The 23,840-nt window shown below is 59.0% G+C and overlaps 3 protein-coding genes across 4 annotated transcripts; all 3 read left to right on the top strand.

The window, feature by feature from the left end:
- Positions 1 to 9,873: 9,873 nt before the first annotated feature.
- LOC142091195 (CMRF35-like molecule 7) lies at positions 9,874 to 11,401 on the top strand. The gene is made up of 3 exons (XM_075170129.1): positions 9,874 to 10,271; positions 10,721 to 10,808; positions 11,035 to 11,401. Exons 1-3 carry the CDS (start codon positions 9,902 to 9,904, stop codon positions 11,399 to 11,401), a joined length of 825 nt encoding a protein of 274 aa, XP_075026230.1. The 5' UTR covers positions 9,874 to 9,901.
- Positions 11,402 to 13,684: 2,283 nt separating this feature from the next.
- On the top strand, positions 13,685 to 14,408 carry LOC142090998 (CMRF35-like molecule 6). The gene is made up of 2 exons (XM_075169693.1): positions 13,685 to 13,962; positions 14,136 to 14,408. Exons 1-2 carry the CDS (start codon positions 13,713 to 13,715, stop codon positions 14,318 to 14,320), a joined length of 435 nt encoding a protein of 144 aa, XP_075025794.1. The 5' UTR covers positions 13,685 to 13,712; the 3' UTR covers positions 14,321 to 14,408.
- Positions 14,409 to 14,571: 163 nt separating this feature from the next.
- On the top strand, positions 14,572 to 20,168 carry LOC142090997 (CMRF35-like molecule 1). 2 transcript variants are annotated; one of them, XM_075169691.1, is made up of 7 exons: positions 14,572 to 14,688; positions 14,798 to 15,136; positions 15,905 to 16,061; positions 16,898 to 17,004; positions 17,566 to 17,618; positions 18,212 to 18,346; positions 18,628 to 20,168. In XM_075169691.1, exons 1-7 carry the CDS (start codon positions 14,649 to 14,651, stop codon positions 18,760 to 18,762), a joined length of 966 nt encoding a protein of 321 aa, XP_075025792.1. In that variant the 5' UTR covers positions 14,572 to 14,648; the 3' UTR covers positions 18,763 to 20,168. The 2 variants fall into 2 exon arrangements, with proteins under 2 accessions (XP_075025792.1, XP_075025791.1); XM_075169690.1 differs by lacking the exons at positions 14,572 to 14,688; positions 14,798 to 15,136 and adding an exon at positions 15,147 to 15,810.
- The last annotated feature ends 3,672 nt before the right edge of the window (positions 20,169 to 23,840 follow it).

The following is a 23,840-nucleotide window of genomic DNA, read 5'->3' as shown; positions in this document are numbered from 1 at the left end:
TGTTGCCCCGAGCTAGAGAAGCGAGGCGGCACCCGCACCCTGGGGGAAGTGGAGCCGGGGCAGGAAGCCAAGGAGCAGCACTGCGGCGGTGAAGGGCTCCTTCGAGGGCAGCTGGCAGCTGACATGGCCGCTGCTGGGGACATGTAACTCCGGGGAATGAGGGCTGAGCCTGCAGCTGCCCGGTGAGTGGGATGGGGGAAAGGCTACTGGTCTGAATTCTCCTCCCAGGTGAGGGCAGGATCTTGTCTTGTTGATGGGAACGGGTAAGGGCTCACCGGGGCTGTGCCGACCTTCCAAAATCCACATCCTCATCCAGCAGTGATGGAAATGCCTCGGGGTTATATTTCTTCCTTACTTTCCCCTCTGCCAAGTACTGATTATTTCAATCCCACGCAGAGGTTGGCAAACTTTTCCAACTCACGGATCCCTAAAAACATCCCACGGGAGGCTGCAGGGAGCCTGCAAATCCTGTGACCCTGCCGTGCCATGAAAACAGCGGGCAGGGTGGGCTTGCTACCTTGTGCTTGCTGAGATGCTGGCAGAGATGGCTTTAACAGAAACCCAAATGTTTTGGGGTGGGCAGCAGCATCCCAGGGGGGTTTGGCTTTGGGGGAGGGCAGAGGTGAAGCTCCCCAGGGGGCTGCAGAGCAGGGGGATATTTGGCATTTCTTCCTTTCTTTTAAACCTGACCTGGGGGAGAGCCTGGGGGGGGACTGCCCTGCCCAGGGCTGGAGGGGCAGCTCTTCTCAGAAGAGCCCGCTGGTAGAAGCAGAGTGGGTTTCCAGGCACCGGGAGGCAAAGAGAGACCGGGCAGTTCCCCTCGTGCCCTCCCTCCCTCCTCAGCCCCTGGCCCCACACAGCGTCCCCCCCACCTCAAGCCCAGTGCATCTCCAGTGCCCACTCCTGCACAGCTCCTGGCAGCCCTCCTCTGGGCAGCACCCCCGGGCTGCAGCCCTGCTCCCTATGGGAGAGGTTTTCTGGGGGCAGCACGAAGCGGCTCATGTGGCAGGGAGACGGGCAGTGAGCTGGGGAGCTTGTGCCTGGGCTTGTGCTTGCCCAAAGTCTGGCATGGTCTCTGTCCCTGGCGGATGGTGGGCTCTGCAGGGCCCCACGGAGGTGAACGGCTTCCTGGGGGGCTCTGTGGAGGCACCCTGCGAGTACAAGCCAGAGCTGGTGGATGCCGATAAGTACTGGTGCAGAAGCAGCAGCTGGTTTTCCTGCTCCATCCTCGTTCAGACCACGGCCCCCGGGGACAAGGCGTGGGGGCACAGGGTCTCCCTGCAAGATAACCCCACTCAGCACGTGTTTGTGATGACCATGGAAAACCTGACAGTGGAGGATGGGGATCAGTACTGGTGTGGGATCCAGGTAGTCTGGTATGACCCCATGTTCCCTGTCATGATGTCTGTTCTCCCAGGTAAGTGCCTGGCGTGGCCATTCTACTTTGATGGAGGCTGGAGGGCCAGAGGGAATAGAGAGAGCGGATGCTTGGGAGGGCAGATGGGGAGAGCTGGGGATGGAAGAAATCCCCCTCCCAGCTGCCTTTGGTGATCCCCCATCTCGCTCCCATGGTGCACACAGGTCCCCTGGGGCCATGCATGGCATTTCCCAGCTACGCCCCACCACCTCCCTGCCAGCAGCCTCTGGGGCCCCGAAGCCCCCAGTGACCAATCTCAGCCACAGCCCAGGACCAGGTAACACACATCACGGCACTTTGCTTCCCATCTGTTTACACCACGGTGCCCCAGACAACACACTATGACCTCTACTCAACCCAGGAGGAAGAGGTCACATCTGCTCCCACCTTCCCATGGACTCTCCTGGAGCTGGAAAACACCGTGTCCATACCAAAAGTCAGAAGCCTGCAGGCGGGGTGAGTGCCAGGGCCACCGGGGAGGAGAGGGACTGACCCCAGCACAAGGACAAGGCAGACCAAGGATGCAGTATCCATCTCCAGCCTGCTTACAGGGCTTTGGAGCCAGGGGGCATATCTGGAGAAAGCAAAATATGATGCTAAGCCCTGCATGCTATAGGGCTGCACTGGTTGGGGCTCCCAGGGTCTTTGCCCAGCTCCCACAGGGCTGCTGGGGACCCCGACAGCCCAGGCAGGCATGTGCCGCATCTGGGCACTTGTCCATGGAGGTGGGGGATAAATCTGTGCAGCTGGTTCATGTCAAGTTGGACAGACTTTGTGTCTACACATGCATGGATCCCTGGCCAGGAAACCTGGGAGAAATCCTTGGAACATCCTTGCCAGCCCACGGAGGAGACTCATGCCCCTCTGGGGTGGTGCTAAATACAGGGACGAAAGCCCTCCCCGGGGCACAGGGCTGCAGAGGGGGCAGTGCAGAAAGGCAGTAACACCTTTTCTCTCCTCCTAGGACCCCAAACCTGCTTGTCCTGGTCCTGACACCCTCCACTGTGCTGGTGTTGGTTTTGGGCAGCATCATCTGCTGCAGGATGAGAAAAGCATCGCCAGCATGGACCAGAGATACAAGTGATCTGGGGGCCCAAGCTGTGGCTCTCTTCTGCAGGGTGGCTGCAGGGGTCCCCACATTGCTCCCCAGCACCCGTCCCCCCAGCCCAGCGCACCACACACTGCCCTCCCACTCCCATCCCAGGGGTGAGCAGTGCTTGGGGTGAAAGGAGTTGGAGCCCTTCCGAGGACCCCAACCCTCCGAGCCCCACAGTCCAGGGGGCTCTTGGCAAAGTCAGTCCAGACCTGAGGTTGCACAGGAACTGATAGGACACCCATGGGGAAGGGCTTGGGACCCCCCAAAATGCTCCTGTTCAGCAAAAGGAACTTCATGTTGGTGTGATCAATTTCTTTTGCTGTTCCCCCAGCAGCCTCAGCTGTGGAGAGGAAGAGGGACAAGGACCTCCAGGTACCGTGGGTGGGAAGGTAGTTGGATGGGAGTCCTGTGATGGCTACACCATGAGGGAACCACTGCCTGGAGCCCCCCTTGTCTTCAACACACCTCATCACCTCCAGATCACTGCAAGCTGGGAGCAAGCAGCCACTTCCAATAACATCTACATGAACAGGGAGTGGGAGCTCAGCTTGCCCGAGGATGACTATGAGAACAGCCCGGACAAGTGGCAGGTAAAGGGGCTGGGGCAGCTCCCCAAGCACACAGCAAGTTACTCCATGGGTGCTCCTTGCTCCCAGTCCTGCAGTGAGGAAGAGCTGCCCCGCTTTGGGGTGCAGTGAGGAGGAGCTGCCCTACTTCGGGGTCACACTCCTTCCCCCACCCCAGCCTTTCCCTTCCCTTTAACAGCCCGTCCAGGCAGCAGCTATCAAACCCTGTAGGAACAGGCATGTAGACATGAACTTTTAGGGCTCTAGCATAGGCAGACCTGCAAAGTGCCCCAAATCTTCACATTTCTCCCCCGTTTCAGGACTTTGAAAAGGGAGATGAAGTTTCCATTTCCAGAGGTCCAGAACTGCAGCTGATCTACATGAACACACACTGTGCACCTCTGCACTTGGCCCCTCGCTGCCAGAAAGCCCCGTGTCCAGGAACGGGCATCCCCTGCAGCTCTCCCACTCTTTCCCCACTGATTCCCGAGCTCTCTCTGCCTGTGCCGTTGAGATTCCCTGTATCCCACAGAAGCAACCCCTGTCCCCTCCATACTTCACGAGGCCAGGGACCGTAGTGTGCCACAGAGTCCCGCAGTGGGATACGTATGCCACCAGGCCAGCAGTGCTGTTTATCCTCACCTTGCTATGAGGTTATTAAATGAGATGAGATTGGAAGATTTGGGCTGTGTTTAAAATATCCCCCAATCAGGGGTTAAATGCTCAGCATCCCTGGTCCAAGCTGCAGGGAACCAGGGGATGCGATGCCTTGGCAGCCCCTTCTCATCCTCCACAGTTCTTGTGCTCGGCAGTAAGGAGCACACGAGGAGGAAGGGGAGGTCAGTGTCCAGTTGGAGACGTGACTTCTGTCCCCTCCCCGGCCCCAGTGACTCTGTGGTGCCCCAGGAAGGAGGTGGTGCCGCGGCCGGTGCGGTCACCCCTGTTCCCACACAGCCCTCAGACTTCTGCTTCTTTATTTTTACCTGGCTCCTCGTTCGCTTCCCTCTGGGTCTTTGCACAGAGCAAAGGGGCTGAAGGGCAGGGTGGGGTGGAGGGAGGGTCCTGGGGGAGCCTGGCTGCAAGGGGTTCCATCCTGCTCCCCCCAGCCCAGCGTCCTGTGCAGACATCAGGATTCCAGCTGTGTATCCCAGGCTGGGGAGCTGTGGAAGGAAAAGCCCCTGTTTGGGTAGGTCTCGTCATCTACCCAAATATAATCACGCTGCTGCGAAATGGAAACCTATGCAGCAGTTTTAGAAAGAGGAAGAAAAACCACGGGGGTGGAAAGAAAAAGAAGTGGGGAGATGCTGCATGAAGGGCCTGCGGACAGCCCTGCGGCAGCAGCCTGGGCAGCGGGTGGCCAAGCTGGAGCTCAAGCCAGGGGGAAGCTCAGCTCCATCTCTGCCCCACCATGGGCCAGGGGAGCTCCTCTGGGTGCTGCTTGCTCCCGAGGGCAACCCAAGTTTCATCATCTGCAAGAAGCTCCGGTGCCAAATGGGGAGCGGGAGCACAGGGGGACCCGCTGCCTGGATCGGCTCCAGGGATGCAGGCATGCTCCCAATTTTCCCCTGAGCCCCAGCACGGTCATACCTGGGATAAAAAAGCCAGAGGAGGAGAAGGAGGAGGAGGAAGAAGCCCCACATCATCCCAACCACTCTGTCCCAGCAAGCACCGTCAGCAGAGCTGACCTCCAGCCACCCAGCCACAGCCCTCAGTGTCGTACGGCAGGTCTGGGCAATGCCTGGGTCACTCCCGCTCCCCTCTCTCCATATTTCTTACGTCTCCCAGTTCCCCCCAAACCAGCACAGTGCTGCAAACGCCAGCAGAGCCTGGGGCTGGGGCCAGGCACCTGCACCCCCAAGAGCTGGCAACCCCGGCATGTCCCTCTCAGCTGAAACGCAGCCCAGGGGCTGAGCTGATGCCCTCCGAGTGCCTAGGGGACTGCACCCATCTTGGCATCACTCTTTAGCCCGGCCGAGAGAGATCACCAGGACACGCAGCCTCCAGCATCTCCAGGGACATGAGGTGGGCTCTGCAAAGATCAAGCAAAGAGTAAAGCTCCCATGCTGGTTTTGCCCTGTTTTGGCGTTGGAAGCTCTGCTCAGCTTATGTGCTCCAGCATCTCTCTTCAGCCCTTCATTTGGGGTGAAGACCCCTCCCCTCCTACACCCTCCTGCCAAGTGGGGTGTACAGGGTCCCACGTCCCATTTCTATGGCTGCCCACCCTCCCCGGTGTGCTTCAGATATGCCAGTCTGCAAAAAGCGTCTCAGCAGCTTTTCACCCGCAGCAGAAAACCCACAGTCCCGAGGCGAAGCCCAGCCAGATGAAAATAACCCGGCAGCTGCCTCTTGTGCGAGCAGAAATGCAATGAAAAAGCTGAGAGAGCAATCAGCTCAGTATCCCCCAGCTCGCTGCCCTGTGCAGGAGGCTGATGCTCGTGGATCTCCGGAGCAAAGCGGCATGATGGGGATATCGCTGGCCTGGGGCTGGCTCCTTCTCCCAGGTGAGGACAGGCTCTGACCACGCCGGTGATGCTCCGGCTCCCTCTGGCATCAAGGGGCTGGGGCTGTTGAGTCCCCCCAGGGGCACAGGCTCCACATCAGGCACCGATGGAGCCAAAGCCTCCCATCACCATGGCCTCATGTCTGGGGCTAAAAGCCAGCAGATAGGGTCTCCCCTAAAGTGCTTCTTTTTAAGGGAGCTGAGAAGGAGGGGGTGGAAGGAAGGATGACTGCAGCCCTGCTTCTCTCCAGTGTTGCTGTGGGTTTCTTTGCAGTTTTCCAGGCTCTGGTTGTCCCCAGGGAGATCAGCGGCCAGGTGGGGAAGACGCTCTCCCTCCGCTGCTGGTAACCCCAGGGCTACGAGGGCTACAACAAGTACTGGTACCGGGGGACCAGCCGGGACTCCTGCTGCAAGGTGGTGGAGATGGCAGGCAGGGAAGCGCCCCTGCAGCGTGGCCGGGCCTCCATCCAGGACAGCCACATCTTCTGCGTGGTCCTGCTCACCGTGGAGGACCTCTCCGAGGCAGATACTGGGAGTTACTAGTGCGGCATCGAGAGGACAGGCAGGGACCTGATGGAGCCAGTGACAGTGAGGGTGGTCCCAGGTAAGTCCAGCTGGCTGGAGGTTTTGCTGGCCAGGACTCTTTTTGGAAAGGCCACTGGCTCATGGGCCAGCAGTGGCCTGGGAGGAGGCAGTGATGCCAGAAAGAGCCCCTGGGACCCAGTATAAACCAGCGGCAGAGGTTGGGAGGGGTGACAGGGTGCTTTCTCCTGGGGATGCTCACAAATGCAGGCAGAGTGTGCTGGAGCCCAATGCAGGGTCCAGCCCTGGGCTCTTTTCACGGCGCAGGCAGGACAGCGGAGCTGCTGGTTACACGCGGCAGCGAGCACTGATGCTGAGTCCCAGCGCTGAGGCCAGGAAGCGCCTGCCAAACCCGGCCTCTGACAGCCAGATGATATAATGTTGAGTTTCTAGACCAGGAAAAGGGGTAGATCCAACTCCCCCACTCTCAGGGAAACCTCTGGCTCACAGTGGGTGGAGAGACAGCCCAGAGGTGTGGTGGGGGTGCAGCTGGGCAGGCAGGTGCAGGCAGGTGCAGGCAGGGTGCATCCCACAGGGATGTCAGCAGGGCAGGGGCATGTGCTGGAGGGGACACAGGCAAGTATTCGCCTGCTGTCGAAGGAGACGTGGGGGACCCATGGTCACCTCCAGCCCCCAATTCCCACCAGGACTTTCTTTTCCGCAGCCGTATCAACTACCCCGGCAGCTTCCCCAGCCACGCCCACCCCCTGGACCTCCACCACCGTGACGGAGCATCCCCCCACCAACAATGTCACCACCGCAAGGAGAGCCTGGGGTCCTTGGGCACAAGGTGGGCATGGGGAAGGGTGGTGGCTGTCACTGCCGCGGGCAGCAGTGGGTGCCCCTGTGCGAGGGGGCTCGTGGGGACACGCAGGGTCTTCACCCGTCAGCCTGAGCTTTTCGGTGTGACGCAGTGGGGTCCCAGGCCGTTGTCCCCACTTTCTGTCCCACCCTACGGCTGGCTGCGGAGGGGCAGCGGGAGGGCACCAGCACGCAGGGCACTGCGAAAGCAAAGTCACAGCTTTGTGAGGGAGAGAACCAGCCCAGCTCCTCTCCCCTCGCCGCCAGCCCTGGGGGGCCAGCCCTGAGCGACCTGGTGCCCAGCGTGGTCCTTCTTTCCCTCCTGGCTGCTGCTGGCTCCACCGGGCTCCTCTGCACCCTGCGCAGGAGGAGGGAAGGTAATGGTGCCCACACGTGCCCTGTCCCAGGCACACCCCGGTGCCTGTCCCAGGACTTGGGGGATAAACCCCAAACCCCAAGCTCCCCCCTCCCAGTGACACAGAAAACCTGCCCCTATGTCTCTTCTTTCTGGCACGCTGCCCCCTCCCACTAAAGCCCCTGCTGCCCCCCGTGAGCCGGGCATCGCCATGGAGCCAGACCATGGCCCCGACTACGACAACGAGCTGGACCTGGCAGAGGTGAGGGCTCCTGGTGCAGGCAGCGCGGGCAGTGCAGGCAGCATGGGCAGGAGCCATGCAGTGCAGTTGCTCACCCTGGGCAGCCCCCGCACTGCCCAGCTGTGCCCCAGGGCTGCAGGGACATGCTGTCCCCTCGCCAGGATGGCTGCAGTGACATGGAGCAGGACCCTGAGCTGGAGAACGACGGTATCTACACAAACACCCTGTGTCAGGAGAAGGTGACTGGGACACCCAGCTGACATTTGCTGGGAGAAGAAGTTTCCTACTTGTCCTAGCAGAGCATCCCTCGTGGGCAGGGGGGTGCCTGCGGGGTAACCCCTGGGGATGTCCTTGTGACCACCCCCAGGGATGTCCTTGCTGCAGCAGAGGAGGTGAAGGAGCATTGCAGGAGGTGGCTGCTGCTGGCCCATCACCGCGGCATCTCGGTGGTGTAACAGCCTCTGCCCATGATGCTGGAGCCCAAGGCCATGCTGGCACCATCCCCCAGCCTGGGACCCCCCGGCCATTCCCCCCCCGGCGGGACCCCAAGAGCTCCCTGCCCCTGTGTTGCTTTGGCAGGGTGACCCACGCCTCTCAGCTGGCAAGAAACCACATCCCTGATTCTTGCACATGCTGAGGAGCAGGATGTTTTCCCGGCTCAGCAGCAAACAGATTGCTTTGGGTTCAGATAAATCCAATAACGAAATTTCTCTGTGGGGGCTTGGTCTGGAGGGGAGAGGGGACAATCTGGTGTGCCCACAGAGCCGCTCTGCTGCTGTCATCCCCTTTGGGGGTCCCCTGGGCACCCCGATACTGCTGGGGCTGTGTTAGGAGGGCGCAATGGGAACCGACACTCAAAGCAAGAGGAAGACGAGAGTGGCTGGGGAGGCAGCTGGAGCCCTGGCTGCCCAGTCTTTCCAGGAAGGCTTATCAGCAGAAAGCAGGTTTGCAATCTCCAGCCACTTCTTGAATTTAGATCTTGCTGCTATTTGCAGCAACTTGGCTCACAATCAGTGACCCAGTTCACTGGAAATGAATGGGGTTACTTGATGATCAGAAGGAAAACCCAGAGCTTCCTCTTGCCATGGCGGGGGGACAGGTAGGGGACAGGATGGGGGGAAGGAGCAGCCTCAGCCTCCAGCAGGGCCAGGGGTTTGTGTTTTCTGCTCTTTCCAAGGGGCACCGAGGAAGAAAGCCATCGTCAAGGCAGCTGCCAGGGAAGCAGCTTTGCTTTTTGTGTTTGGGTTTCTGAAACTTTCAGTGGAAACATTTAATTTTGGGAGAAAAACAGCGTTGTCACTCAAAGCCACTTTTTTGTGCCAAAAAAGGCGGTTTTGGGGGGAAATGAGATACTTCTGCTTGAGAAAACAAACTAAAGCAGCCCAGCTCGTGCTGGCGCTGGCTTGGGAGCTGGGGAGCAGGAGTGCAGGGGGTCCATCATCCCAGTCCATCATCCCAGTCCGTTATGACCGGGAGAGCATCCTGGTGGTCCCAACTGGTCCATCCACAGGGGCTGACCTGCATTCGCTCTACCCAAGTCCCCAGACCCCCGCTCTGGCCCGGCCCCCCTGCAAAGCCTCCCAAAGCCCTTTGGGCTCTGTGCATGGGGAAGGGGCTGCGTTCCCCACTGGGACAGGCATCGCAGCGGAGGAACCAGCTGCATTTTGGCATTTTGCTGGGAACCAGCGGCTGTTTCAGAGCGAAGGCAGAGAGTCTCTCTCATGAGACACCCCCAGGGTGAGTCATGGTCCCCGGACAAAGGGGAAGAAGCAACCGCCTTTAAAAAAGACATCCAGGGTCTGCGGGTAAACACTGCCCAAGGAAGCGACGGGAGAAGGAGGCTTCGGGAATTCCTGGGACGCCGGGTGCGTGTGAACCTGGCTCCGTCCCACAGGGTGCTTCGTGAATAACCACAGGGAAAAATCGCATCAGGAGTGAGAAGCTGAAAAATGAGGATTTTCCTGGTTTGGACCGTTTTCCCAGGTGAGATCCGGGAGCACAGATCACGCGGTTCCCCTGGGCTCTGGCAGAGCTGCGGAGAGGGTGGGACCGAGCCAGCCCAGGAAGCCCACCGCGGTCACGGCAAAAGCCCAGCTGATACTGTCCTTTTTTTATGGCCAGTGGATGGCTACAGGGGGTGATCTCTGAGATAAGCTTGTATTGCTGTCATATGAACCCTGCTAATAAGGCTTTTTGCTCATTTAATAACACGCATGCTTGACGGGGCCTCTTTTTTTAATGACTGGGGACATCTCATCTCAGCACCGCTCCCCAGTGCAACGGGTGCACGGGCACAGCCTTCTTCGGGACAGATCCCTCCTGGTTCCCTGAGGCGATGCTGGTATGTGCTTGCAGCATCTCTCCCTGTCCCCCGCAGGCAGCTGGGCAGTGACGGGCCCCGCGCAGGTGACGGCCGAGCAGGGCAGCTCGCTGGCTCTGTCCTGCAGCTACGAGCCGGGCTACAAGCTCTACCCCAAGTTCTGGTGCCGCCCGGGCTTCCTCTGGTTTTGCTTCACCTACATTGCCCAAACCAACGGCTCAGAGGTGATGGTGATGCAGGGCAGGGTGTACATGAGGGACAACCATGCGGCACGCTCATTCACGATGACGCTGGGTGGTGTCACACCGGGGGACGCAGGCTGGTACTCCTGCGGGGTGAGGAGGAGCCTGTGGTTCAGCCTGCAGCACAACACCGAGGTGATGGTCTCCGCAGGTAAATCTGGGCTGGGAGCAAAGCAGGGGCATGTGATGGAGCCTGTCACTTGGGGATAGGGCCTCCCCAGCCAGGGGAATTCAGGGGTTATCAAAGCAGGAACAAGGTCCTTGCAGGCACTGAGACCCGCTGGAGGCTGCTCCAGTGCAAATTTGGATGAGGGACGGAGGAGGCTGTACAGAGCTTCATGCAGAGCAGAGCCCCTCCCTCGCTCCCGTTCAGCGTCTCTGCTTCCACAAGCCCGTCCTTTGGGGTTTACAGTCCCTCCCAGTTAAAGCCCCCTTTTCCTTCCTCCTCCTCCCCAGTGCCCAGTGTGTTGCCCGAGGACCCCCATCTCCACCTCCTGCACCTCTACAGCCAAAGTCTTGGGGCAGAGACCCCCCGCACAGGGGGCAGGACAGGGTGCGGGGGTCTCCATTTTGCTCTGACTCTCTGTGTTTTCCTTGCAGCTGTTTCAACCACAACTGAGGGCAGCAACGTGAGCCCGTTGGCCACCAACCCCCTGTGCCCCACGGGCTGTGGGGAGCCTCCAGTGCTGTGAGTCAGGGCTTGGGGTCCAGGCAAGCCCCCAGCAGCATCCCCCGGCCTAAGACACCTTTTCCCTGCATGCATCCCCCAACCCTGGGCCTCCCAAGTTGCAGCAGCCCCAAGGAGCATCCCGCGGGCAAGTGGGGTGGCTGGCAGACATGCAAGTGCCCCGGTACCCATCCTTGTTGCCCAGACCCTACTCAAGCTCTAGCATGATCTCCTCTCTCCTGCCCAGGTCCCAGCTCAGCGTCACCTACCTGCTGCTCTTCCTCAGCATGAAGGTGCCCGTGGCACTGGCCCTGGTGTGCGTGGCCGCCTGGGTGAGGAGCCGGCGCAGGAGCCACGACCAGGAAAACCTGCAGCTGTTGGAGGTGGCCAGCAGCACTGGGGCACCAGGCTGCACCCCCAGCCTGGAGCCACAGGGACACCCTCCTGCCCCCTCGCCCCCCACCCTGCCGGCGCTGCGCCACCCATCACGGCTGCCCTGCGCCAGGAGCTGCTCAGCACTGGGTGCTTCTCCCCCTGTGAAGCCTCGGCCCCTCCTGGCAGCCCCTGCGCTGGAGAGGGGAGGGTTTGGGGCACAGAGAGCCTGCATCTGCTGAGCTGGAGTTGCCAACTGCAGACAATTTTGCAATAAAGTCTGGGTATCTTGCAGGTGCCTGTCTGTCTGTCTGTCTGCTCCCTCCTCCTTCGGCTGCCAACACTGCCTGGGGCTCTGATGGCTGCTGATGCTGATGTGTGGGGCTATGTGGGGACATGCTGCAGCATGGCTGGGGGTGACATGGGGTGACAGAGTGCCATGCGGGTGCCTGCTCCACCACAGCCCAGCTGAGGCCTGGCGTGGGGAGAGGAGCCCTCAGCCCTGCCAGCCCTGCCCGATGCAACCAAATGCCCGTCTCCAGCCAAACATTTCCAAGATCACTTGCAGCTGAGTGAGAGCCAGGGAACAGTGTTCTTCCACAATTGTCTCCCCCACTACAGCAACTTTCCACCCTCAGCCTGAGAGTGAAGCTCACATCACACCCAGCTGCACCGTGGGCTCCATTTCTCGTTAGTCCTGTTATTTTCTAGGTTCTCCATCTCCAAAAAGCGGGCACCTGCACACTGCTGAAACCCTGTAGAAACTCTGCTCTTTATGTGTGGCACCAGTAGCCACATCAGGGAGAGCAGTGTGGCCATGTCCATCCCCCCCAGGGCTATGCCACATGCTGCATTTCATGGCACAACCAGCTTCACTGGTGTCCCCCCAGAAAGCTTTGGAGGAGAGTTGTTTCTCTTCAGGGTTGTTTAAGGAACCAAAATGCCCGAGATCCCAGGAGCAGGCATGAACCAGGAACTCGCAGCCCCCTCCAACCCCACGTGGCAAAATCTCTGCTGCAGACGCAGCAGTTTGGCTGCCCGGGAGGGAGTGGGCTGGGGAGCCCAGCCACGGGCCCCGCACCTTGCTCTCCCTGCTGTTCTGCTGCCTGCTCCTGCCGGCTACATGCTGGGAGCCCACCGGGAGTGCAGGGGCCGGGGCTGTGCTTCCACCCACTGGGGTCCCAACTCCTCATTTGTTGTCTGCTCCTGGTGGGTCTGAAGGGCCCAGAGCCCGGCCCAGGTGATGCTCAGGGCAGGGACCCTTCGCCTGCAGGCAGCCACGATCGGGGGCCAGGGTTCAGGGCCAGGCACAAGTCGGGAACAGGGACAGCTCATTTGTGTCTCCACCAAGCAACACTCTCAGCACCACTAAACTAGAATGAAGTATTGGCAATAAAGCTGTCTCCTCGCCTTCGCTAAGGCCAGAGCTGTGATGGTACCGGCAGTGGGTTCGCATGTGAGTCCCCAAGCCGGGACCAGCCCATGGCTGTAGCAGAAAGACCCTGTGACACCCAGCACAGTGGTCCCTGTGCATGGGCTGCTTTTGTCCTGCCTGTCCCCACCTGTCCCCAAACCCTTCCTCACCCCTGGGAGCTTCTTCTAAAGGGTTTGCCCGACCCAGCGCAGGCTCAGCAAGTTGCTGATGTGTGGGAGGGAGGATACTGGGCGGGACTGGTACTTCCAGGAGACAAGGAATGGGGACAGGAGGGGAAGCCTGGAGGGACCTGATCAGGGCACTGGGCATGGGGCTACTGAGCCGCAGAGGGGCTGTGCTGGGGAGAGCCTGGGGGGACATGCTGGCCAGGGCAGGGGGGACGGGTGCTCACGTCCAGCCGCACAGGGACAGGAGGCTGGGGCTCCCCTTCTGCATTTCCTATGGGGGGGACAGCGTGCCTATGCAGGAGCACTGCGCCACCCTCGCCGCCCAACCTGGGGGCACATTTGGGGCTCACGGGTTCCGTGTGCAGGACTGAGCCACCCCTGGAGAGGCAGATCCCCCACTGGGTGCCCTGCCTGACCAGAGAGGCTGGGCAGTGTGGCAGCAAGGCAGGGAGAGGCAGGACTGCACCTGGCCATGGGGTCCATGCGGGGAGCAGAAAGGGGAAGCCCTGGGACAGGGGCAGGGGCAGGACAGCAGGGCTCACGGGACAGTGCACAGCAGTGCTCTGTGACAGGGGAGGCAGGAAGTCAGCTGAGACCAGAGGAAACAAGAAACCTCACGCTCTTGCTAAACCTCCAGCAGCAATGGGTTTGGCACCCCAGACAGAAAAGTAGGCAAAGCCACAGAGACACAATGAAGAAGGAGCATGAGGGGCAGGAGTGCCCATGCGGCTCCTGCTGCTCGCCTGGATGCTGCTGCCAGGTAGGGCTGAGGGGACCCCTGGGGCTCAAGCCCCACACTGGACCAGCCCCATGGGGCAGGAGGTGTCACGGAGCACTCCTGCGGTTCCATGAGTCTCCGCAGGCTGCTGGGCAGTGACAGGGCTCCGCACCGTGCGGGGATTCCTGGGGAGGTCCATCTCGGTGAACTGTGCGTACCGGCTCGGCCAGGAGATGAAGCCGAAATTCTGGTGCAAACCGGCAACATTTTACACCTGTGATGTTGACATCATCATCACCTCGGAGCAGCATCCCATGGTGGAGTGGGACCGATTCTCCATACAGGACAATCGCGCACAGCAGGTCTTCACGGTGACCATGGAAAGACTGGCCGAGGGGCACGCGGGCACCTACCGCTGCGGGGTGCGAACGCTCAGACTCCTGCGTGATGACAGTGTCAATGTGGAGGTGATTGTGTCCCCAGGTCAGTCCCTGCACATCCCGCTCCCGCACAGCACCAGTGACCACCACGTCGGGGGGCCGGGGCTGGGCTGCAGGAGGAGATGGTACCCTGGACGTGGGGGGGATGGAGAGGGACAAGGGCGGGTCAGTGCCCGGCAGGCACCCGCTGCATCTGTCCCTTCTTCGCATTTGCAGACCCGCCGCTGAGCCCGACCCCCGCCCTCCCTCCGACCACCACCCGCCCGCCCGCGGCGGGGGCGGACGCTTCACGGGCGAGCCCCGGCCCCTTCCGCTACTTCCCGGTGCCGGCCGGGCTGCAGGTGCTGGCACTGCTGGCCACGAGCGGAGCCGTGTTCTGCGTCAGCCTGCGGGGCGGCTGAGCCCCCGGCGGCGACCCCACGGCCGCAGCCGGCGCCGCTCCGCCCCGGAACGCTCCGGCCCCGACGGCGCGGGAGAGGGGGACAGCACCAGCGCCCCGCCGCGCCCTTCCCGCCGCCGGCGGCGGCTGCAATAAAGTTTCTCCGCCACCGCTCCGCGCCTCCGTCTCTTCTCTCCGGCGGCCCTCCCGCGCTAGGCAGCTCCGGACATCCCGGCGCTCCGCCCCGACGGGGCGGGCGGTTCTCCGGGGGCGGCCCCGGCGGAGGGCTGGGCCCCGCGGAGAAGAACCGGGCGCGGCAGGACCCCGAGCCCCGCCGTCCCGGAGCGGCCATGCAGCTCCTGCCGCTGCTCGCCTGGGCGCTGCTGCCAGGTAAGGCCGGACCGGAGCCGCCGAGCCCCGGAGCGACCGCGGGGGGCGGCCCCGACGGGTGGGGCGGGCGCGGCGGCAGTAGCAGTCCCCCGGCTCCGTGTCTCCGCAGGCTGCTGGGCGGTGACGGGGCCCCGCACCGTGCGGGGATTCCTGGGAGGGTCCCTCTCGGTGAACTGCACGTACCGGCTCGGCCAGGAGATGAAGCCGAAATTCTGGTGCAAACCGGCAACATTTTACACCTGTGATGTTGACATCATCATCACCTCGGAGCAGCATCCCGTGGTGGAGCGGGACCGATTCTCCATACAGGACAATCGCGCACAGCAGGTCTTCACGGTGACCATGGAAAGACTGGCCGAGGGGGACGCGGGCACCTACCGCTGCGGGGTACGAACGCTCAGACTCCTGCGTGATGACAGTGTCAATGTGGACGTGATTGTGTCCCCAGGTCAGTAATTGTGGGTCCTCCAAGTCCAGCATTATTGTGTCCCCTTGCAGAAGTGCTGGGAATGGGGGCTGCAGGGGGGGACAGCCTGGAGGAGGTTGGTGCCCAGGCCCCATGGGGCAGCCCCAGCCCCCCACCAGGGCTCAGCAGGCTGCTGCCATAGCAAGTGCCACCTTCACCCATTCCCCGTGCCCAGGTCTCACCACGGCCCCTTCTTGGTGCCCCAGGGTCAGCCACCCCCATCACTGGGGTGCACCGTCCTGCTCTCCATGCCCCATTTTCCCCTCTCATCAGATCCTGCTGGCCCTGTGTGTGTTCTCCTTGCTTTATTTTATCACACCAGGGAGTTCCTCACCCCGCTATGCCGCCCTATTTCCTGCTGGGGGCACCAGGCCCTGAGTTTAGGGAATATCCTGCTCCGTCCCCTTGCCAGGGACTAGCCCCTGCGGTGGGACACTTATATGGGTCTGTTGTATTGGTGCTGGGCTGGGCACGGGGTGCCCAGACCCCCTTCCTGCAGGGTGAACTCTGCTGCGTGCGCACGTGCATGTGCGTGTTTTGGGGGGGGACCGGGACCACGAAAAGCCTCCTGGTCAGGGCAGGGGATTACAGCCCTCCCACCTCAAGGAGTGTGCTCTGGACGTGGCAGAGGGGACCCAGCTTCTCCTGGTGCGACGGTAAGTGGGTCACTTTTGACTCACTGCAGAACCCACAGCATTTTCCTCCACGGAGGCAGGACGGCTGACTGAGCCTCTCCTGTTTTTGTTACAGTTCCTTCTTCCTCCTCCCCGGCATCGTCCTACCCCCTGGCCACCGAGCACCCTGATCTCACTAGCTCTGTATCAGTCCCCACACAGACAACTCCCCAGGGGGAAACTGTGAAACTGGGACCAAATCTCTCCCACCACGGAGGCTCCAGCCCTCCACGGTGAGTACCAGCTCCTGCCTGCAGCGGCCACCTCCCTCCATGAGGTCTCTGGTGCAGCTAGAGCCCTGCAGCCCTCCGGGCTCTTCACACATCCCTTAAGGATTCCGATCTTCTGCTTTTGCCTTTAGAGACCAGCATTTCATCCTCTCAGCCAGCCACTCCACATGGAAAATAATCCCAGCACCCCTGGGTCGCTTGGCCCCAGCAAAGCCCTGCTTGTCCCCGTCTTGCAGCTTAAGCAAGGCACAGGTTATCACCATGCGAGTAATGGTTTCTGGCTGCAGCACTGACCCTGTTTCCTTCCCCAAAACTCAGAGGAACCATTTGCTTGTGGGAAACCAAGTGCTGAGCTGGGTCCTGTTCTGCTTTGCAGTCACATGCAGCCCAGCAGAGATAGTTGACAAAGCATGAGACCGGAGTGGCACAGCTTCCTCCCTCCTCTCCTGCCACTTCCTGATGAAAGAAGTGGGCAAAGCTGAGGCTTCCCATCAGCATGCTCAAGGGGTAGCTGGCATACTGACCTTGCCTGGTTGCCCATTACAACAAGGTCAACAAATAGTGGAGCTAAACCAGAGCAAAATTAGGTGCAGGAACTAATCCTTAAAATAGTGAAGATGCTGCAGCTCTCAGACCCAAGTGTCTGTTTGCTTCTGCAGTTTTCAGTTTGCTTTGCTCTGTGCCCAGCTTGCAGCCTGACCACCCTGACGCCTGCTTCCCTTCCTCCCAAGGCAAGCCCCATCACCCACAGCCGCTCCCTGCCTGCCTGCTCCATGCTGTTTTCTCCCAAGCCTGCTTCCGAGGAGAAGTGTGAGAACAGAAAGCCTTTTTTCTTGCAGCTTGGACGTGGTTGAGCACATCCTCACTCCAGGCATCATAGTAGTTCTTCTTTTGCTTGCGGTTGCTGCTGGCATTTTGGCAATGCTGTCCAGGAAGAGGAAGAAGGGTAAGCGAAGCTGTCACTGCCGCACACACGCTGTTTCTGCACCAGACCCTGTCTCCTGCTATATTTGTTTTTTCCTCTGTATTTCTTTTTTCTCCTCCATTCACTCCCTGATCCATCCAATTCCTGGGTCCATCACTGAGACCTCCACCGAGGAGGTCTTCTTCCCCCAAGGGAGCGGTGGGACTGTCCCACAGGTCTGATTCCCACGGGAGCAGGAAATGGCAGCTTTTGGGATGGGTGCTGCCTGGCACGGCACCCACTTGAGTCTGTCTGGACACCGTCAGCTTCTCCAGATGCGCTCGGTTGCGTAGGCCAAGCTTGCAGTAGGCTTGATGCAAAGTTTTAAGGCCAGTGTGAAGGACGGGGAAGGATGGGAGGGGACAGCAACAGCTGGCGGGTGGGGTCTGGTTTTATTTGAAGAACTGCTCCAGTTTAGATGGTTGATGGGGCAACAGGTTCCCTTCCTGCTTTACAGTGAGATTCACTGCGGCAGCGCAGTTTTTAATACATTTTTTTTCCTCTGGTTTCACTCATGTCTAACCATGTCTGTGCTTCATCCAGCCCTCTCTGGAGCAGCTGTAGAGATGGACCGGACTCGCAGCGCATCGCATACAGTAAGGCAAACCGCACGAGGTCTTGGGATGGCGTGCTCTGAGCTCGCCTGGGGAGGGGAAACGTTACACCCTGAGCTGAGCAAGCGAGCTGCCAGATCCGTTTGCTTTCAGCCAGGTTCATGGCCCTTTAGGCTGGGAGGAATCCTTCGGGCTCCATTCGCCAACAGAAAGATCCGACCGGGGATTTTGTGTGACTATTGCAGAGTATTCCTGGGAAGGGAATTTAGGATTGAGCTGAGAGGTTTCTCCCCAACCCCTCCAAGCATGGGAGCTGCTTCTCTGGGTGAAACAGCCTTATGCAGCAAAGCACAGATGAGGGGGCTGCGAGGCAGCTGATCTACGGTCACTGCTTGGGAAGTATTTTCTAATGTTTTCTGCCAGGTTTCGAGGAGGGGCTGGTGTCACTAACCAAATTTCCCCTGGGGAATGTTGAGCCAGCCCTTGCTGCAGGTTAGATTTTCCCTCAGTGCTCCTGCAGCCATCTCAGCTCTCCTCAGGAAAGGCAGCAGGACAGGAGATGTTCCCACCCCTGCGGGCTGCAGGCAGGTGAGCAGCAGTAGGTTAAAAGCTCATCCCTCTCCTTCGCGTGTCAGGGAGCGGATTCCTTGAACTACGCGGACATTAACCACCACAGGGGCACAGCTGAAAGCCAGTTGTACAGCAATGCCGAGGCTTTCCGCTGCTTGGCAAACACCGCGACTGAATACATGGAGGTCAAGCCTGGTAAGGTAGGAGAATGCAAAGCAGTGCCGAGCTCGAGGCAGTGGATGGAAAGCTGGGGCAGGTGGGTGATGGTGTGGGCAGCAGGATGGGTTGGGTGGGTAGGGAGGGGACTGCAAAGGGACATGCCACGCTGGGGTGCAAATGACCCTGGATAATGTGGGTACTCTCTCCAGTCCCCACGGCTGCTCCTGGGTGCTTAAAGCAGCCGAGAGAGGTTCCAGCAGATGGTGTTGCCCTGGAGCAACCCTGCGAAGGATGTTTTTTGTTTATCCCCTTCCTTTCCCAGCGTTTAGAAGAGGAAAAAGAGGCTATGTATGCCAGCGTGCGGAAGTCCCCGCCGGAGCAGCAGGAGATCTATGCCAATGTGCCATCAGCCCCACGGCCCAAAGAAGAGCCCTACAGCACAGTGCGGAGAGTGTGAGCCGGCACCCAGCCCTGCGTGCTGCTCCTGCTGCCGGCAGTGCCAGCGGGACACGGGCTGGCCTTCCGCTCAGGCAGGAGCTGGCTTGACAGCAGAGCTGCTGGTCTTGTAGGCTCGGATGTTTCCTTGGAGCAACCTCGAAGAAGATGAGGTTGAGCAGGAGGCGCAGAGCGGGATGATGATGAAATTGCATTTGGAGACCTCACCCATACAGCAATAGCGCTGGGAATAAAAAACTGCCCCTTGCATTGGGGTAGCCCAGGCTGGAGACCTGCCAGGCAGGGTGTGGAAGGGCCCAGCAGCAGGAGGTGAGGGTGGGCTGGGGGTTGTGGGTGGGCTGCCTGGCTCCCTGCACCCAGCATCTGCCCTGCTTGCCCCTTTTAGCTGTGTTACTCACACGGGCTGAAGCTCCCAAACCCGCTGGTCACCTCAAACTGACTTTTTTTCATGCTGATGCCCGGCAGAGCTGGCAGCTCCTGGGAAGCAGACCAGCAAGAAATGTTATATCCAAATGTATTTGTTATATCCAAATGCATTTGTTATATCCAAATGCTGGGGGGACCCGGGTGGAGGGTGCGGTGCATTAGGGTCTCGGTGCAAAGGAGACGGCAGAGGTGCTTCTGTGCCTCCTGTGCAGCTTCTGGGAAGCGGCTCCCCCAAACCCCCTGGTCCCACAGCCCTCAGGGAGGTTTGCTTCTGCTCTCTCCCCCCTGCCACCCCCAAGGACCCCCCGGCTGGGAGCACACAGACAGGCTGTAACTATGACTCTGCTCTTCTCTGCTTTGCTGATAATTTATTTTCTGGCATCCACTAAATCCATGTTGTAAAGTATCGCTCCTTTATCAGTGACAGCAACTGAGAATCTGATAGGATCTAGCACCATATTTGGCTGTATTTGTATGGCAGTTTTCCACCTCACTAAAGGGTTTATTGCAGAGTGTTGCCCGAAAAGCAGGTCCAGCCCCTCGCTGGTGCCCAGGTGGACCCTGGCAGCATGAGAACCCAGATCTTTAAAGGCAAGGACTCCGCGGCTCCAGCATGAACCCACAGCCCCACTGCCGGCTGCTGCGGCACCGCTCCCCACCAGGACGTCCCCCGGAGCTGTGCTCTGGGCACGCTCTTGCCCCCTGCGTGCCAGTGCCCTCCTCTGTGCGTATTCCCTCTGCTCCTGCCCAACGCCGGGCAATTCATCCATCGTGACAACCCACTCCCCCAAAAAACAGGTCATGGGGGTGGGCATCTATTTGTGAGACTGAGTTGAACATATTTCAAGGCTTCATTTGGAGAGGATTCGTTAACTTTGTTCACTGCTGCAAAGCTTTGTTTCATATTTTTGTAATTATTTTATTCGAGAAGCCATGTGGAGTATCCCTACTCTATCAAAACCAAAGACAACTGGAAGTATATGTCTGTGGTACGAAAGTTGTGGGGAACAAACAGCAACGGCACAGACAAGCATCATTGCAATTTGTAATGAAAACGTGCATCCAGCCAGATTCCAGCTATTTCTGGGAAAAAAGTGAAAGCAAACCCCTCCGCACCCACACGGACAAACTTCTTCTGCCACAAATTTCATGTGGAACAGAGGAAAAAAAAGAAAATCACATATTGCTCCTCCTGCTCCAACATTTATTACTGGAGATAATAACACTCCTCTCTGAAGGAGTCGGGAGGAGGAATCGGATTTTTTTTTAGGTAACCAGATCCCATTATGCCATATCTGGAGGTAGTTTTCATGCTTTAAAAAAAGAACTAAATAGCTTTCTTAAATTAAAGCCCTCGCCACAGCACTAAGGCAGAAATCGCCGCTGGCTGGGTGATGGGGGTGTGCGGGGGGGCGGACGGTGTGGGACCCTCAGGGTGTGCAAAGGTGGGGTGTTTGGCAGCACCTTCTGTAAGAGCCATTTTGAGCACCAAAACTTTAACAGCTGAAGACTTTCAAGCTTTCTTAGGTAATTTTAAGAACGTAAGAAATTTGCCTTTTCTCCAGCACTAGAGGCGTTTCAGGGCAGCTGCCTGGAAGAGAGAAATAACGCCTGGCAGGTAAAACCTCCATGCTTTCAGCATTGGAAGAGCTGACTCCCAATGGAAACAGGGCTGGGAGCTGAAAACCTGAGCTTTTCCATGCACACGGTCCCATGAAAGTGCCTGGAGAGACAAGTTTTCCCTTGCAACGGGAGTTTGGGTGCTGTAGCTCCACACAGCTGGGCTGGTTTCAGGGGCAGGGATGCTGATTTACGCTATGCAACCAGCTCTGCCCCAAAATCATGATTTCCAAGCTCTGGCTGCAGGAATCAGCTGAAAGTGGAGATGTCCTATCCTGATGCACAAGCCTTTGTGTAACTCGCCCCTTCCTGAAAAGGAACGGTGATTTTTCTGGAAGCACCGAAAGCTGCTTCTCCACCACCTCCTCCAGGCAGATCCCAGCCCTGGGCTGCTTATTTTGGGGACCTGCAAAGCAGACCCCGAGCGAGGAGGGACAGCAGGAGGGGCATGGGTGCAAGAGTATTTTGGAAATTCATTTTCGGAGCCAGGCTCAGTTTCTAGTGCTGTTGTGTGCACCCAGCAGTGAACCTCATGGGTGAGGGAGTCGGGCACAGCCAAGCAGGGATGCTCCCTGATGTCCACCTTGTCCCACATAGCCCAGCTCCCTTCTCCACCTTCCCTCCATCGCACCTATATTTCATGTACTGAACCCCTGTAACTCATTCAGGTGTAAAGGGGATGACTTCTGGAATATATATTTACTCTATAATAAAATTTGCTAATACTCAGAGGTGCTCAGCTGCAGAGAAAAGTCTTCCCTTGGCCAGGGTGGGAAGGCAGAGAGTCAGAAGCAGCAACTGAGCCTTGCCGGAGAGAAAAGTGGTTCCTGGGCAAATGGGGAGCCCATGTGAAGCTGGGGAGAGAGACAAACCCCAGCAGGACAGAGCTAGGAGAGCCCCCACTGCCTGGCTCATTAACGAATTACTGTAGCCTGCAGCCCGCAATTTGCACCTCAGGAGAGATGAGCAGATAGGATGGTCCAAGCAGAGAAGGAGCTTTTCTTCTACTCCTGCCACAGCAAGATTTTAAGCAAGGGGAGACCATGAAAGCAGCTAAGCACAGAGCTCTCACTAAGGAGATGGGGTGCTGCTGCTAGCCCTGCTTTTATGCTCCCCGGCAGCAGGCGAGCAAACAAGGCAGAGCCACAGGGCTGCAAATGCCCAGGGCAGCCAGGCTAGGTGTGCTCTGCTGCTGGGGCAGCAGCGATGCTGGAGCAGGGGGCAGCAGGGAAGCCTTGGCTCCCTGGGCAGGAGGTACGTGTCTTTCTTCTGCTCTTTGGGCTTTGTTTGGCTCTGGGGTGGTTGAAGCCAGGGGTGAAAAGAGTGGAGTCCTGTGCAGGTAGGAGAGCGTGTGCTGGGTCTGAGGTGTGCTTGTTTGCTGTCTGGGTTTTTTTTTTAAGGAGTTTAAATTTTTTTAATTGAGTTTAAATAACTCCTGTAATAAATGGTTTTGGTCATGGTCTGGTAGGAACTTGAGTGTTACATGAGTGTCAGGTCTAATGCAGGGGAGGGGAATTATCTGGGGGCCTGCTGGCTGGAGTCACATGCTTTACCCCCCTCTACCATGAACTAGGGGTGCACCCAGCTTTCTGCTCCTGCCTGTCTGGGGAGGAGTGCAGGATTTGAGGAGCACCCCCATCTTTGCTTGGAGCTCTTCCCTCCTTTCCATCAGGCAGCCCATGTGCCTGAACTCCCTGCTCCCCCTTCCCCAGGGACATGTGGTGGGGCAAGTACCCTGGCTAAGAAGCTGGTGGGGGGGAGCACAGTGCTTGCACTCCTGGAGTTCTGCAACTTCTTCCCAAACTGCTCTTGCTACCCGGCAAACTGCAAAGCGACAGGCTATGGGAGTGACTGACTTGTTTTTGATCAACAGCCTCTAAACACTGTTAAACTGTGATTTCTCTCTTGTGCCTTGCAAGGCGGCAAGCCTGAACAGGGGAATAACACAGGGAAGAACAAACTCCTTCCAGCAGAAGCAGGAAGATGAGGTTTTTTCCCCTTTTTATTGACAAGCCATGCATTTTCTGGCTTGAGCTTCACTTACGCATTGATCAAAGCACCTGTGAGGGAGCAGTGCTGGGGCAGAGCTGTGGCCGTGCTCACTCCTGGCCCTGGCACTGCAGCCTGCCCAGGGATGGGGCATGCAAGGCTGCCTCCGAAGCAGGCTGGCCGTTTGTTACCTGCAGGGAGGTTCCAGCCTTGCATGTGGTGGGCCTTTTCCTGCCGGTGTGCAGATGCTGAGGCAGTCCTGCAGCTCTCGGCCTTTATGGGCATGGACCAAATTGCTCCTGTACAAGGGGAAGCCCCTCTGGAGCTCTGCAGGCTGCACAGAGCCCTCCTGCAGCCCGGGGAGCTCCTCTTATCTAAACCTCTTCCCCTTAAAACCTTCCGGGCAGTTGAGGCTGCAGCGTTCCCTCCGCTGTATCTGCAGAATCTGCCCAGGAAGCTCACAGGAGGTCACGAAGCTCCCCGGAGCTGCTATCACCACCCAGACACTGCTTCCTATTTCCCCTGCTGAAATATTTCCCCCACAGCAACTTTTACAGGGGGGAAGGCAGGGGTTGGCCAGCGAAGCTGTGGCTCCTGTGGCAAGCGTCTGCCACTGGCACAGCTCTGCCCCGGAGCCGGGGTTCCATGCCAGGACACTTCTGCTGCTGCAGCCACCCTGGGAGCTCACCCGCAGCTCTTCTTGCTGGGTGGGTGTCCTGAAAGAGATTTTGAATCTTTTCAGGTTTTATTGCAGCAGAAACAGGAATGGGGTGGGTTTTTTTTCCTTAAAGTAAGCTCGGCAGCAGGACGGTTTTGTGCAGAAGCCCCTGCCATGCCCACGCCTTCCTGCAGGTGTTTCCTTCCATGGAGGCTGCTCTTGCTCTGACAACCCGGTGGCTCTAGGGCAGCAGCAAACTTGGTACTCACCCCTGGGCACCCAGAAAGTCTCCTCTGCCAGTGTGGGGGGGCTAGCGATATCTCTCACTGCTGAGAGCTCCCGGAACAGCATTGTGGGGGCGGGGGACTCCCCAAGGCTCAGCAAGG

The sequence above is a fragment of the Calonectris borealis genome, chromosome 20 (assembly GCF_964195595.1).
Source record: "Calonectris borealis chromosome 20, bCalBor7.hap1.2, whole genome shotgun sequence".
NCBI classification, from domain to species: Eukaryota; Metazoa; Chordata; class Aves; order Procellariiformes; family Procellariidae; genus Calonectris; species Calonectris borealis.
Note: the sequence above shows the minus strand (reverse complement) of the source record. Positions and strands in the feature narration are given on the sequence as shown.

What these genes read in the sequence shown, in the direction of transcription:
- LOC142091195 (XM_075170129.1), top strand. Translation starts at nt 9,902, where the DNA reads ATGTGCTTGCAGCATCTCTCCCTGTCCCCCGCAGGCAGCTGGGCAGTG. An exon ending in CGAGGTGATGGTCTCCGCAG is followed by an intron (nt 10,272 to 10,720) that starts GTAAATCTGGGC and finishes TTTTCCTTGCAG; the next exon opens with CTGTTTCAACCACAACTGAG. An exon ending in TGTGGGGAGCCTCCAGTGCT is followed by an intron (nt 10,809 to 11,034) that starts GTGAGTCAGGGC and finishes TCTCCTGCCCAG; the next exon opens with GTCCCAGCTCAGCGTCACCT.
- LOC142090998 (XM_075169693.1), top strand. Translation starts at nt 13,713, where the DNA reads ATGAAGCCGAAATTCTGGTGCAAACCGGCAACATTTTACACCTGTGAT. An exon ending in GGAGGTGATTGTGTCCCCAG is followed by an intron (nt 13,963 to 14,135) that starts GTCAGTCCCTGC and finishes TCGCATTTGCAG; the next exon opens with ACCCGCCGCTGAGCCCGACC.
- LOC142090997 (XM_075169691.1), top strand. Translation starts at nt 14,649, where the DNA reads ATGCAGCTCCTGCCGCTGCTCGCCTGGGCGCTGCTGCCAG. An exon ending in CGCCTGGGCGCTGCTGCCAG is followed by an intron (nt 14,689 to 14,797) that starts GTAAGGCCGGAC and finishes GTGTCTCCGCAG; the next exon opens with GCTGCTGGGCGGTGACGGGG. An exon ending in GGAGGCTCCAGCCCTCCACG is followed by an intron (nt 16,062 to 16,897) that starts GTGAGTACCAGC and finishes TTTTTCTTGCAG; the next exon opens with CTTGGACGTGGTTGAGCACA.